This window comes from Sinohyriopsis cumingii, chromosome 18 (genome assembly GCF_028554795.1).
Source record: "Sinohyriopsis cumingii isolate HCF-2022 chromosome 18, ASM2855479v2, whole genome shotgun sequence".
Classification (NCBI taxonomy): Eukaryota; Metazoa; Mollusca; class Bivalvia; order Unionida; family Unionidae; genus Sinohyriopsis; species Sinohyriopsis cumingii.
The window spans coordinates 100,173,240-100,189,519 of NC_142978.1; the positions used below are offsets into that span (position 1 = coordinate 100,173,240).

The 16,280-nt window shown below is 33.2% G+C and overlaps 1 protein-coding gene across 3 annotated transcripts in view; it reads left to right on the forward strand.

Moving 5' to 3' along the window:
* LOC149777586 (proline-serine-threonine phosphatase-interacting protein 2-like) overlaps nucleotides 1-16,280 on the forward strand; it is a 71,292-nt gene that overhangs the window by 28,575 nt on the left and 26,437 nt on the right. For all 3 annotated transcript variants that reach the window (XM_089942209.1, XM_089942211.1, XM_089942210.1), the window contains exons 7-10: nucleotides 2,300-2,345; nucleotides 4,236-4,315; nucleotides 6,180-6,278; nucleotides 9,755-9,851. In XM_089942209.1, coding sequence (XP_089798335.1) covers nucleotides 2,300-2,345; nucleotides 4,236-4,315; nucleotides 6,180-6,278; nucleotides 9,755-9,851 — 322 coding nt within the window. The remainder of the gene's footprint in view (nucleotides 1-2,299; nucleotides 2,346-4,235; nucleotides 4,316-6,179; nucleotides 6,279-9,754; nucleotides 9,852-16,280) is intronic.

Genomic DNA, 16,280 nt, shown 5'->3' on the forward strand with positions numbered 1-16,280 from the left:
TACCATAAATCCCCATGTAGTACATCACCTTAACTACAATATTAGTCTACTATAAATCTCCATGTAGCATGTTACCTTAGCTACATTATTACTCTTCCATAAATCTCCATGTACCATGTTACCTTATCTACATTATTACTCTTCCATAAATCTCCATATAGCACATAACCTTAGCTACATTATTACTCTTCCATAAATCCTCAAGTAGCACACCACCTTAGTTACAATATTACTCTACTATAAATCTCCATGCAGCATGTTACATTAGCTAAATTATTACTGTACCATAAATCCCCAAGTAGCACACCACCTTGGCTACAATATTACACTACTATAAATCTCCTTGTAGCATAAAACCGTAGCTACAATATTACTATACCATAAATCCCTATGTAGCATGTTACCTTAGCTACATTATTACTCTACTATACATCTCCATGTAGCATGTTACCTTAGCTACAATATTACTATACCATAAATCCCTATGTAGCATGTTACCTTAGCTACATTATTACTCTACTATACATCTCCATGTAGCATGTTACCTTAGCTACAATATTACTCAACCATAAATCTACATGTAGCATGTTACCTTAGCTACATTATTACTCTACCATAAATTTCCATGTAGCATGTTACCTTAGCTACAATATTACTCAACCATAAATCTACATGTAGCATGTTACCTTAGCTACATTATTACTCTACCATAAATCTACATGTAGCATGTTACCTTAGCTACATTATTACTCTACTATACATCTCCATGTAGCATGTTACCTTAGCTACAATATTACTCAACCATAAATCTACATGTAGCATGTTACCTTAGCTACATTATTACTCTACCATAAATCTACATGTAGCATGTTACCTTAGCTACATTATTACTCTACTATACATCTCCATGTAGCATGTTACCTTAGCTACAATATTACTCAACCATAAATCTACATGTAGCATGTTACCTTAGCTACATTATTACTCTACCATAAATTTCCATGTAGCATGTTACCTTAGCTACATTATTACTCTTCCATAAATCTCCATGTACCATGTTACCTTATCTACCTTGTTACTCTACCATAAATCTCCATGTAGCATATCACCATAGCTACAATATTACTCTTCCATAAATCTCCATGTATCATGTTACCTTAGATACAGTATTACTCTACAATAAATCTCCATGTAGCATGTTACCTTAGATACAATATTACTCTACAGTAAATCTCCATGTATCATGTTACCTTAGATACAGTATTACTCTACAATAAATCTCCATGTAGCATGTTACCTTAGATACAATATTACTCTTCCATAAATCTCCATGTAGCATGTTACCTTAGCTACATTATTACTCTTCCATAAATCTCCATGTAGCATGTTACCTTATCTACATTATTACTCTACCATAAATCTCCATGTAGCATATCACCGTAGCTACAATATTACTCTTCCATAAATCTCCATGTAGCATGTTACCTTAGATACAATATTACTCTACAATAAATCTCCATGTAGCATGTTACCTTAGATACAATATTACTCTTCCATAAAACTCCATGCAGCATGTTACCTTAGTAACATTATTAGTCTACCATAAATCTCCATGAAGTATGTTACGTTAGCTATAATAAATATGCTTAGCTAGCATAAATCCCCATGTGACATATCACCCAAGCTACATTATTACTCTAAGTTTGTGTTAATTCAGCCATAATTTTTTTTTGGACATTGTTTTTTGTACATTAAGCTATAGTTCTAACTTGGACATTGATTTTTGTACATTAATTAAGGTATAATTCTAATTCAGACATTGCTTTGTGTTCATAAAACTTGGACATTCTGAGCAATAATGGAAATATTTCATCTATTGGGTGAAAACACTGGACTATTTTGGCTTGTGGGTTCACCCACTCGATGAATTATATGTTATTCATTTAGAACAAGCAAATACCCTCTATTTAGTCACTGTTGGAGCATGATAATTCTGTTATTACCTTTAGACCCAATAACTGTTTAGATTAATTCTGGGAAATCAGTTACAACCATGCCTTATATCAATATGATATTTTTTAACTTATGATTTTAAAATCATTTTGTATGGATTCTTTCATGTATTTGATACATCTCTGTACAAACATCCCCAACACACACACACACACACACACACACATTGAGAGATTATTATATGCTGTACCCCATTTGTTTGGTGTAGATATTTTCCCTTCCTACAGAGTTTATTGTGATGTAATTTACATGATGCAGCAATGAGTATCTGTTCATATCATTACAGTTTGAAAGCAAGGTGTCAAAGTGCAAGGCAGATGTTGACTTAGCAGGTTGGTAATATGTCATTAAAACACGACATAAAAAGACATGGAATAGAATCCATGTTATCAGTATTCAAGGCAGTTTGTATCTGTAAATTCAAAAGATGTTTCTATTTTCTATTTTAGTCAGTTTTTTCCAAATCATTCTCACCCTTAACAAAGCACGTAGGAAAGTTGTAAATCAGTGTAATATATGATTTGTCCCATGGTGCCAAAGAACTAAATTAAAAACTATATTGACTCAACTGTTTGAAGTTTCTTATATACACACTTTTTAATTGGCTCAAGACTCAATCCCTGCTGGTATCTGTGATGATAACACAGATTATTTGATGAGAAGGTAAACAAAAAGACCCCGTAATTTGAGGGAAATTCATTTATATATTATAATGTATAACACTTTAAAGAGCACATTAAAAAGCATATCCGAACTTTTAAGAGACGATATTATAAACATGTACAGAAATATAGCTTTTCAAATAACAGGTTTTACCTGAGTCAGTAAATATGTTTTGTGATTGTACGATTGCCACAAACTTATTTAGCTTTGCTTGTATAAGTGTAGCTTACATTCAAAGGTTATGTAATGTTTTGGACTCTGAAGTTTTCCCATATTTGAATAATACAGAAACAAAGCCTCAGTGTATTTGGACTTAAAATGGTAAATGATCCCATTTTGTTTGCATTCAGCAACATGGCCTGTGAAAACTGATGTCAGATAATGTCCTTCGTTATATTTTCTTTTCATTCATTAACATCAACATTTTGAGTTTCGTTGAACATGATAATTGGTAAGCATTAATTCTGAAATGAGTAAATTTGGCTACTATCTAATATTATGTTTATAATATATAAACCTATAATTCTAATTTGGACATTCCATTGTGTTCATTAAACTGTAATTCTAATTTGGACATTCCATTGTGTTCATTAAACTGTAATTCAAATTTGGACATTCCATTGTGTTCATTAAACTATAATTCTAATTTGGACATTCCATTGTGTTCATTCAAGTATAATTCTAATTTGGACATTTCATTGTGTTCATTAAACTGTAATTCTAATTTGAACATTCCATTGTGTTCATTCAAGTATAATTCTAATTTGGACATTCCATTGTGTTCATTCAAGTATAATTCTAATTTGGACATTCCATTGTGTTCATTAAACTATAATTCTAATTTGGACATTTCATTGTGTTCATTAAACTGTAATTCTAATTTGAACATTCCATTGTGTTCATTCAAGTATAATTCTGATTTGGACATTCCATTGTGTTCATTAAACTATAATTCTAATTTGGACATTCCATTGTGTTCATTAAACTATAATTCTAATTTGGACATTTCATTGTGTTCATTAAACTGTAATTCTAATTTGAAAATTCCATTGTTCATTCAAGTATAATTCTAATTTGGACATTCCATTGTGTTCATTAAACTATAATTCTAATTTGGACATTTCATTGTGTTCATTAAACTGTAATTCTAATTTGGACATTCCATTGTGTTCATTAAACTGTAATTCTAAATTTGACATTCTTTTTGTTCATTCAAGTATAATTCTAATTTAGACATTGTGTTCATTCAAGTATAATTCTGATTTGGTCATTTTTTTGTGTTCATTCAAATATAATTCTAATTTGGACATTCCATTGTGTTCATTCAAGTATAATTCTAATTTGGACATTGATTTTTGTTCATTCACGTATAATTCTAATGTAGACATTCTTTGTGTTCATTCAAGTATAATTCTAATTTGGAAATCGCTTTGTGTTCATTCAAGTATAGTTTTAATTTGGACATTCTTTGTGTTCATTCAAGCATAATTCTAATGTGGACATTGCTTTGTGTTCATTTAAGTATAATTCTAATTTGGACATTGCTTTGTGTTCCTTAGATTCAACCTACAAGACTAATATTGATCATTTGGAAAATGTCAGGGAAAATTGGGAGAGAGAGATGGAAAAGCACTGCATGGTAAGCATGAAACAAAAGATGTAAATAGGTTTGTAGGATTTTAGTCAGTTGTGTCTGAGAGTTGATTGCATGACAGATGGTAGAGTTGGGTACTTTTGGCATTTTGTATTGTTTATATTATATAGATCAAACATTAACAGAGCAATTGTCAGCATTCAGACTGTAATTTTGGTTAACAAGTACATATTTTAATCAAGCAAAGAAACTGTATATATAAAGGATATCTTTGTTTTTGAGTAGAAAACATTTCATGAGTGAAATGGAAACAGTGTACTAATCTGTATCTGTTTTTTGAGTAGATCAAAGAAAACATTTCATGAGTGAAATGGAAACAGTGTACTAATCTGTATCTGTTTTTTGAGTAGATCAAAGAAAACATTTCATGAGTGAAATGGAAACTGTACTAATCTGTATCTGTTTTTTGAGTAGATCAAAGAAAACATTTCATGAGTGAAATGGAAACAGTGTACTAATCTGTATCTGTTTATTTAGTAGATCAAAGAAAACATTTCATGAGTGAAATGGAAACAGTGTACTAATCTGTATCTGTTTTTTGAGTAGATCAAAGAAAACATTTCATGAGTGAAATGGAAACTGTACTAATCTGTATCTGTTTTTTTAGTAGATCAAAGAAAACATTTCATGAGTGAAATGGAAACAGTGTACTAATCTGTATCTGTTTTTTGAGTAGATTGAAGAAAACATTTCATGAGTGAAATGGAAACAGTGTACTAATCTGTATCTGTTTTTTGAGTAGATCAAAGAAAACATTTCATGAGTGAAATGGAAACTGTACTAATCTGTATCTGTGTTTTTAGTAGATCAAAGAAAACATTTCATGAGTGAAATGGAAACAGTGTACTAATCTGTATCTGTTTTTTGAGTAGATCGAAGAAAACATTTCATGAGTGAAATGGAAACTGTACTAATCTGTATCTGTTTTTTGAGTAGATCGAAGAAAACATTTCATGAGTGAAATGGAAACAGTGTATTAATCTGTATCTGTTTTTTTAGTAGATCAAAGAAAACATTTCATGAGTGAAATGGAAACAGTTTACTAATCTGTATCTGCTACTCTTTAAAACTTGACAATTGCTTTGGTATATTTATGCTGCTCTCTACATACTGATTTTTGCTTTGGGTCCAACAGCAAATGTCATATTCCCAGACCAGGACCTCTGTAGTTAGTTCTACTAATTACTACTAACAAACTGATTAGACCCATATCGGCCAGCACATTATGTAACTTTTTGTCTTCTTGATGGCAAATAATGTATCTTATATTTGTGTGTGTGTGTGTGTGTGTGTCTTAGATTCATTAAAGGATATGAAATCATGACACTTTTGGATTTAAATTACTGCAAAAGCTGGCTCCATAATTGCATCAAGCAAATGTTTTGAGATAACATTGCATACTTAAAAATTATTTAAGAAAACTAAGTAGTGAGGTATGTGGCATACAAGGAATTTTATGTTGCAAATGGAATGGCTGATGGGTTCTTACGATTAAACATTGCTTTCTTTCTCTTGTTCTTCCCTTCTTTTTAGTCACTTTTCAATTTAAATAGCTGGTATAAGTGGGTTGGCCTTATTAGGAAATAAAAAACTGATCAGGGGCAAAGGAATAACATTAATTTTTTGTTACTTGTATTACTCAATTAGGAACAAATTTTGATAGCAGTGTATGTATGTAATTGATTAGTCAATCAGTATGCATGTAATTAGTCAATCAGTATATATGTAATTAATTACTTTAATTAGTCAGTCAGTATGCATGTAATTATTTAGTGAATCAATATGTATGTAATTAACTAGTCACTGAGTATATATGTAATTAGTTTTCTTGTGATGTCTTTCTTTCCAGATATGTCAAGAACTTGAGGTGCAGAGGATCTCCTATATGCGAGACTTGCTTTGGAGGGCAACAAATATTGAGTCCGACACATGTGTCAAACAAGACGAGGTTGGAATTTCCTATAGGGAAACACTTGCTTTGTGAACATTTTGTACATTTTTGGTTAGGCCACTAGATTGATTATCATAATTGAGCATTTGGTATTTTTATCCCACACTCTCGCAATCTGGTTTGTCTTAAGGCATACTGTCTATACTCGCGTATAAACCCGTTCACGTGTAAACTGACTCCCAAACTGAACAGGTATAAACACTAAAATGTGCATGACCCATGTATAAGCCGACTTACAACTCTGGGGCATCTCAAGATGCATGAGGTAAGTTCTAAATGCATTTTGTTTAGGCAAACTTGTATTTTAAAAAATTACATGTATACTTATCTTGAGGTTGGCGTGCATGATTATTAAAAAGAAATGGTATAAACTTGTTTGAAAAGTAATTTATTTAATTTTCTGTTTTCTTATAAAGTTTTGGAAATTATGCTTTGAAAATTATGCTAATACCATAAAAGCTGAGTTGTAGTTTGCTTTGATGTAAGCAACCTTACACCATACCTGTCAACTTTCACGTCAGGAGGAAGAAAAAAAAAACTCATTTCATTTCTTCTAAACAAGAAAAGTCCTACATGTTCTGTTGTATCACCTGTGAATTATTGTTGTGACGAAATAATTATTTTAGTATAAAGAATTCGCTTCTTCACTAAATAGAATGTTAAGTTTTAACAATATTCACGTAAGTTAATGAATTTTTTTTACCTCTACAATAATACAAAAATAAAAAGTAAACCAGAACAAAACAATAAACTGCAACAATAAAATCATCCACCATTAATTTCAGTCCCAAGAATGATCACTATGAATGCTGTAACTCCATTCCCACGAAAGAAACTTACACGAGTGAACACCTGTCATTTTTCTACAGTATATACCAATGTTAAACTGGTATAGTTGCCAGTCAGAATGCCCTCTTATCACAAGCCAATTTCAGGGTTTTAATGATTAACTGGCCTGTACTGTTGTCGCAAAACAAAAGACAAATTTGCCGACTATCAACATAGGAGACACCGAAACATCAAGCTTTCCGTTGTGTGGAAAGTTATGTTTGTTCAGCCAAAACACAAAACTAAAATTGATTGATGTTGATCTTAATTGATCTCTATGAGAATTTTAGCCTTTATTATTACCACTCTTCGTGAACATGTAAATTATGCTGGTTATGTGTCTTGTACAAATAAATGTGTGTACCTTTTTAAGAATATTACCTCAATGTGTAGGATCATTTATATCATTGAAAATGAGTAACTCGTGAACGTGTGATTCAACGTAAATGAAAAAGCTATTAAGGACTACCTGAAATGTTATCTGGAAGAATGCAATTTGGTTGAAACAATGAATAAAGCAAACTCTGCATCTAATAATTTTGGGAATAAATAAGGATTTCAGTGACGCTATGCACGCTTTGCACTGTGCAAGTACTGTGCATTATAGTTCAGCATGGTCTCCCTGGTAAATTCAACTAGCCCACGAATTATGAAGTCTGTATTTACCTTTATTTAACTTCGTGTTAGAGAAATCAGAAAATATGCACATGCAAAATAATAACAAAATCAATCATAGTACCTTAAAACAGTTTAATAATTGTCTGGTCACTGAAAGTTACTTTTTGTACATGCCGATGTCTTAGGACATGGAAAAATTTATTGTTTTGTGTCCCAAGATTTACAGCCATTACAGTAGTCAACAAAAAGACCTAAAAACTGTCCAGTTTACACATTTGCCTGCAGATCAGCCGACCCCCCCCTCCCATTCTTCCAGGCCTTTATTTTTTCCTAAATTATTCGGCTTATACGCAAGTATATATGGTATCTCTGTCAAGCACTTACCTCTATGAAGTAAAAAAAGGGCCTCTTAAAGAGAGACAGGTTTATTGTATTTTACTTTATCATGTGATTAGATTTTTACATTAATATATCGTATCATAATTTTTACAAATGTAACACATGTAATACAACTTCATGATACAACAAATGACATGTAAACATTATGTAAAAGAAAGATATAAGTTATTAGATGACTTTCATAAGTCTAATTTGAAATGAACGTTCATGTAAAATCCTCTATGTGTTAATTGAGCTGTGCTTATTTCATGCACTCAGCTTTTATTGTATACTTCAGTATAAGCATGTGATTGGTTAGTCATGGGCCTCAATATCTTGAGAGCAAGACTGTACACATGTGATTCGTTAGCTATGGGCCTCAATATCTTGAGAGCCAGACTGTACACATGTGATTGGTTAGTTATGGGCCTCAATATCTTGAGAGCCAGACTGTACACATGTGATTGGTTAGTTATGGGCCTCAATATCTTGAGAGCCAGACTGTACACATGTGATTGGTTAGTCATGGGCCTCAATATCTTGAGAGCCAGACTGTACACATGTGATTGGTTAGTCATGGGCCTCAATATCTTGAGAGCCAGACTGTACACATGTGATTGGTTAGTCATGGGAGTCAGAATTTTGCATCAGTACAGGATGGGAAAATTCCACTGAGTCAGACAGAATTTTTCATCAGATATGAGAATTTACTGAGTATCTAATGAAACATTCTGATTACAAGCATGAAGGTTGGATTACAAGGTTGTAGGGTTAATGGTTGTGAGCATGTAGTGTGGAGCATATTTTTCATTCATTTTTGGCTACAAACTTTAGGTTATAAACAAAATGGCACCCAATCAGTACAGATAAAGCATTAACAGGACAAAATGTCCACATTGAGAGAAGGAATGTAAAATTGTTACAAGTTTACACACAGAAATGCAGTGTAAACTTGGGAAAAAGAGACTGAAATGCAGATTGATTTGATAATTACTGAAATTAAAATGAAAGAAAATAGCTGAAAATCATGGTGTCACATATCTGATGCCATACAAGCAATTCATAGTAACAATGTATCAGTTTAAAACTATTTTGATGCCAAGTGATGTAAAACAGCAGTCACATGGTAGAAGACAGAGGTCACCACCGGTGTTCTACTTTGAAGAATAAGATTGTACACATATAGCAATGTGAGAAAGGTGATTGCTAAAGAGGCGTAACCTTAAGGTAGCTTTGATTGTTACAGTTTTATTAGACATTTCATATTCTACCATTAAATTATAATTAAGTCAGTCATGTAGTTGAATGAAATGTTTTAGAATGGGGCTAAGTAGATTCTTTTGATGCCGACATGATAACATTAACAATATAATTCTTACAGTAGTCATGGACCGCATCCAAAATATGCAGTAAGTTTACAAAAAGATCACCAACTAGAACATGAAGAATAATAAATCAATGATCCTAAAGTCTAGATGATTTTTAAATAATCTTTAATAACTTTTTAATTTTATGACCAATTTGTTACATATTAGATAATTGTCCTTTTCTTTTGACATTTATGAATTTTATTTATGTGTCCTTTCTCAAAGTAGCTCTTTACCTCTCAATTATTTACTTTTGTCTCATGATCCCATTTTCTTTGCCAGTGTGTGGAGAGGGTCAGGTTGCAGCTAGAACCTTGTGATGTAACAGGCGAGCTTCAAGATTTTATTGAAAACAACAAAACAGGAAACGTGCGACCGAGTGAGTTATTCTGTATAGTTATGGAAAGATACAATATCGATTACAACTTATAGACAGTCATCACTTGTTTCTGATGCTGTAGTAAATAAGAAAGTAAAGTAGTTTGGTTTCAGATAGAAAGTTATGTGAAATTGTACACACCATTTAGAGTAAATGTTACTACAGCAAGCTTACATATTATTGATCTGGATTGGGCCATCTTTTTCAAACATTTTCTTTGCCATGGAAGGCAAGCCTTGTCATTAATCTATTGATTATAATGGTTTCAAATAGAACAGATTTCTAAAATTTCAATACTGATCACACCAGATGCATACCTGCCATAAGATGACGTGTCACTTGAAAAACGTGATTTGCCTCCCAAACCCAATTTTAGTAATGTTAAAAACACAAAAAGAGGGAGAGAAGGCCTTTCTTGATCATTATGTTTTATATGCTGTTCAACTGTATAAACAGCAAATGGTCTTACTTAGTACTCATTTAAACTATCCTCGGGACAGTTTATACAGTTGATTGGTATAGAGACGATTGAAATGTAGGGTGGTCTTATATCAGCAGCCACTACTTAACATATTACTTAATTGGCTGACTGTAGCTTGTGCGATGAATTGTTAAGTCCTGTGAAAACTGCTGTGGGAGAGTCTATTAGATTGATTTGCAAAAGTGAAGTACAGTAATTGGAACAATTCAATTTATTTGAAGTTAAATAAATCAAAGAGATGCATGTTGAAAAAAGTTATTATGCATTATTACTGTGAATTAGAATTTTTGAGACATCTTTGTAAAAAGATTATTGGTAAGGTCATTATCAGTGGCTACCTTTCTTCAAGTCAGATTTTACTCTATACATGTTGTGTAAAACATGATTATTTCAGTATTCAGAATCATGTGACAGTGTAATTAATTATTTTAAAGGAGAATGTTGAAACACAGCTGTGATGCAGGGAAGGATAAAGATAAGAATTGATAATCCATTGGCAAAATGAGCAAACTCCAGGAAAACTAAATGTTAGAACTCCCGCTTGATGGAGTGCAACTTTAAGAAGTACACAAGTAAGGGAAAGTTGCAGAATAAGAGTGGTTTGGTATTTCACTACCCATGACTCTATTCTGATCTCATACCCTTGTGTGAATGTTATCCACAGGCATCCCTGTAAGAGGAAAGTCATGTGGGGTTTAAGACGTCAACCTAAACTAGTAACCAGAAAAACTGCTTAGTATCCCATTACTCATATCTCTGAGATTGTCTGTCGATGTGACAAATATAGTACATGAGATTGTCGTCAATGTGACAAATACAGTACATGAGATTGTCTGTCGATGTGACAAATACGGTACATGAGATTGTCTGTCAATGTGACAAATACAGTACATGAGATTGTCTGTCAATATGACAAATACAGTACATGAGATTGTCTGTTGATGTGACAAATACAGTACATGAGGTTGTCTGTCAATGTGACAATTACAGTACATGAGGTTGTCTGTGGATGTGACATGCAGTACATGAGGTTGTCTGTGGATGTGACAAATACAGTACATGAGGTTGTCTGTCAGTGTGACAATTACAGTACAAGAGGTTGTCTGTGGATGTGACAAATGCAGTACATGAGGTTGTCTGTGGATGTGACAAATGCAGTACATGAGGTTGTCTGTGGATGTGACAAATGCAGTACATGAGGTTGTCTGTCGATGTGACAAATACAGTACATGACTACAAGGTCCACTGTATATGCTTATGACAAGCACATATGTGATTGCAGCATGAGTAAATCCACTTGTCATTGTCCTGATTTGCCTCATAGGCTGCATGGTTACAGTCTCTGGGCATGAATGTAGCCACAAATATTTGAAATGTCTTATATACCCAACCTATGCACATAAGTATAGTTTCCAGTATCAGTGCAGCTGTGCCTGCAGACTAATAAATATATACATGCACATGTAATGTTAGCTCTCTATATTATCTGTCAGCATAGTGATTGACTGATATAAGGATGTATTAAATTCTGTAATTTTGCTTGCCATTCATTTCTCAAAGGGGGCCCCAAGTGGCCGAGTGGTCTAAAGTGCTCTCCATTACGGATCACTGCCATTTCACCTCAGTCTGCATGGGTTTGAGTCTAGGGTTCGTCCAATGTGGGCATGTGAGAAAGCTTGCCAGTAGCTTCTCATGGGTTGGTGGTTCTTCCCGGGTTCTTCCTCCATCATTAATACTGGCCACCATGCATAGCCTATTGTGTGCGGAAAAATGGCATTAAACCCCACAACAACAACAACATTTCTCAAAGACCTAATCAAGAAATGTGGAATTTTGGCATGCTGATTGTCCCAAATGGAAAGAGTACATTTCTTGTCCTTATACAAGAGACTGCCTAATTAATCGTTATCAGTGTAAAAGCTAGTCAAATTATTGCCAGGTGGAAGTGCTAGCAATATTTGAGGGATCTCTGAGGCTATTATTACATGGCCCAGATATGGATACTGGTATGTTTATAGTGAGTCATGGAATAATAATTCAAAATGGTGTTGTTTTTACTTTGACTTAATATAGAGAGATTGTATATGAATGTTTTTCTACCAGCCTAATAACATCCAGTATGAACTCTTCAATTAACTTGCTAAGTGGCCTGTGTGGCCTAGTCAGTTACCATATTATTCTTTTAATCAGAAACTTACAGCTTTGACTAACATAATATTATTGTTCTTAATAATTGAGGAAATGTCAGAGCTCAAGTTGTACATGAAAAATGAGAGTCAGTGTGATGAGTAAGGTTAAGGTAAATTACAATGGCATGCATAATTCACTGGGACTGATTGTGATTTGAACAACTGCCCGAGTCTTTTGGCCTGTTTATTGGCATGCTAGGGGTTCATATTGGGTTGCATTTAAACCACCATAATAGCCCATTTCATGCAGATTTCGGTGAACTTTGTAATTTGATCAGAATTTTGATCATGTGGCAGGTGGTCAGCTGACGGTAATAGTCACTCGATAGGTGGTGGGCAAAATATGGCAGACGTTTCAACATCAATTTCTGTAACTACTTCAACATCTTTTATCAAGTTGAAAAATGCATATTCACCAGCGATGCTGCCACAGATATTGACAAAATTTAATATTGGAACCATCCCGTCTTATTTTCTGGAAACGGGCGGATTTCAAACCCATACAAGAGTAGCTTTGAGCTATTTACATCTGGACATGTATATGTAAGTAAGGAAACGGTGTCGAAGTAAACAAATTTAATCCTGACAGTCAAAGAGCAAGTTGTTCAAACTATTTCTGTGCATCTAAAATGTCACTATAATAAAATGTGTTTCATATGAGTTTATCAGATTTGTTTTTGAAAGTCTGTGGATAATTTACATATAATTTTCAATCATTTAATTAATTTTATTTCTGAAATATTTCTAAACAACAATGGACGCCATTTTGTTATTTACATGTGCCCACCAGCGTTTGATTGGCTGGAGTATAAAGTAACTTGGGAGGTTATTCGGATAATTACAGAGCAACTCGGTTAAATTCGGTATGAAATGGGCTATTGATGCTGATTACATATATCATTTGATCATAAGGACTTCATGTGTAACAGTGTACAATTGGCAGCATACCTGTAGTTATTTATATCTATGTTATGTGTGTTAATTTTTATATTATAGATTATATGGTTCATTTGGTAAACAACTTATTAAATATCTAATTCTGTTCTTGATTGTAAGTTTACACTTTGCAATGAGGAAATTTCATTGGAGTAAATACATTATTGTGGCCTTTTTGACTTTGGAAACTAGAAGAAATCTTGTTGGCAAATTTGAGTTCAGGTCATGGGTTTCCAGCTAGAAAAGTCCAGGTGACCTAATATCCAATTGGCTGACTGTTAAAGTACCTGACCATGCTGACAAGTTAATAATTTTGAAATGATTAATTTGACCCTCATTCTTTTTCTGAAACTCCAACTTAGTTTTTTATATATAAAAGAAACATATTAGTTATTCCTAGCTTAACACCTGAAGAAGAATCAGTCATTTTAGCTGTGTTCAATTATCTGAGATGATTTTATTTATTTTTATTATTCATTGGAATTATAAGCTGCTCATAAACTTTGGTTAAGTAACTTTTTGGAATTAGTGGGAATTCATTTAAAGACATTTAGGATTATATTGTTGTCATACATAAGGACTATTGGCACATCATCACAATAGATTCATTTGGAACAACACTGGAACTTGTTTGGAATTGTCAATAGTTTTAGATTTGTGACTGTTTAGGATTTCATTCACCATTCTGTAAGCTATTTTTAATTTTTCACTTTGTATTCTAGGGAAACAAATTATTTGTTGGATTTTACAAAACTTGTTTGTTTTTACTCATTTCTTTTACTTAGTTAAAGACCATAGAATTATAACACTCTAGTCTCAGAAATACGGATTAATAGGCACAACACAAGCAGAAATGTTTCATTGTGCATTAAACAAATACCTAGTATATTAAATAGAAAACATTTCACAGATTGAAGCTTTTAGTATTTTTGAAAGGATTTATGAGCTGCCATCATTTTACCAAACCAGTGGTACAGAAAAAATATCAAATCGCTATTTTGCTTAAATCCTTCATACAAAATTGTCTAAGATGCCAAAATGATTTTTCAAAAATATATCCAGAGTTTCTTGATTAATTGACTGATTTAGGAATTGTTTTGGGGTAGCAACAATGTTAACTTTATGAGGAATACAACAAAAAGTGCAAAAATTCATAATTTGATATTGTGCAAGAAAACTTAAAACCATTGACACATAATGAAGAAGACTGTTATGTCACAGTGATGACAGTGAAGACCACAATCAGAATGATACTTTTAATATTAATATGACATTCCAGTGGGTTTGATTTTATGAACCCCTTTTCAAGTCTAGTGAAGAAATATCACAGTCGAGATTTACAAACAGTCCAAAATGATTAAAATTATTGGATGTTATGCTACTAGTGGTGTATTTGGGTTGGTGCAGTACTCAGTTTGGGATCATTTGAGCTGATCTGGACAAACATCAACTTAAGACATGAGTATTATCGCATGCAGCCAAAGACTCACCGAACATATGATTGTATAAACACTCAACCCCATGGAAGAAACACAGACTGAAAAAAAGAATCCAGATTTAAGTGATTGCAGTTTCTGATCCTGCTAAAGTATAAACAATAATACAACAATTTATTAATTATACAATGATTTTCTCAAATGTAGCATGACAACTTTGATTCAATTTTTGCATCTCATGCGAGAGAGTGGGATACAAATACCAAGTGGTATGAGAAAAGCTGACATACTTGTCATGTTAGACTTTCTCCTGAGGGGTCACAGTTGACTGTAAAGCAACCACATAGAAAGATTCCTACATGGGCCAAGTGGTCTGAAATAGCACAGTGCTTGGTGATGAACAAGAGCATACCATTGCTACTGAGGCTGTCACAAAGCATGACAAATTCAAATCCCTGAGTTTGAGTTACATAAATGATGTGGTGATTTACAAGATTACTGTGTAATTATTTTGATGAAATATGCTAAAGCTGTGGTAAAACTTCTTTCAAAGATGCATCCAGGAATATTATCAATAGTACACAACAAAGGAACTTCCACAGTAAAGATGGGACTTATTCTCCATGTATTTTAATTATGCTATTTAATTATGCTGCTTCACAATGCATCTAAGATCATAAATCAGTGGATTTATAATAGTGCTCATGGGATCCTGAATCACAAAGTCACTGAAATCATTAGTGATGAAATAGACAATGCTTCTTCAGACATTGAAAACATTCACCAATGCAATGAAGGATCAGGATGGACTGTTGACAGATGCTTAGAACTTCAGCTGCATCTTTCTCCATTAAATCCTATTTTCAGTATGAGTTACATTCCAACATCAGCATGTATTCAGTGGCGAGTCTAATCAATGTAAGAATGCTGACAATCGATGTATTGAATGGGTGTTCTTGTCTGCATTTTACCCTGTAAGCGACAACCAGGACAAGCCCAGGAAATACAGCAACATCTGGACCAAGTTGACATAAGATTAGTAACATGGAATTACCTCTACAAATTACAGATATCAGTAAGTTTGGAATGACTTAATCCTGGCATACCTGTTTATGTATTTGTTTGGAATAATGGCCTGAATCATACAACAGCTCTCCTCTCCTGTGGACATGATTATGACATGCAAATAACATTTGAGAGTTTTCTGCAACTACTTGTTGCTGAATTCATGAAGGAGCTTTGATCATTGTCACATTGATGTCATGTATTTTGGAGCTGCACACAATGCCTGAAATCTACAATGGTGAATTTACATTGATAAAACAAAAATCCTTTGATGCTTCATAACCTGCCTGGGTATCATGGCACCTGATCATGCAACATGTCC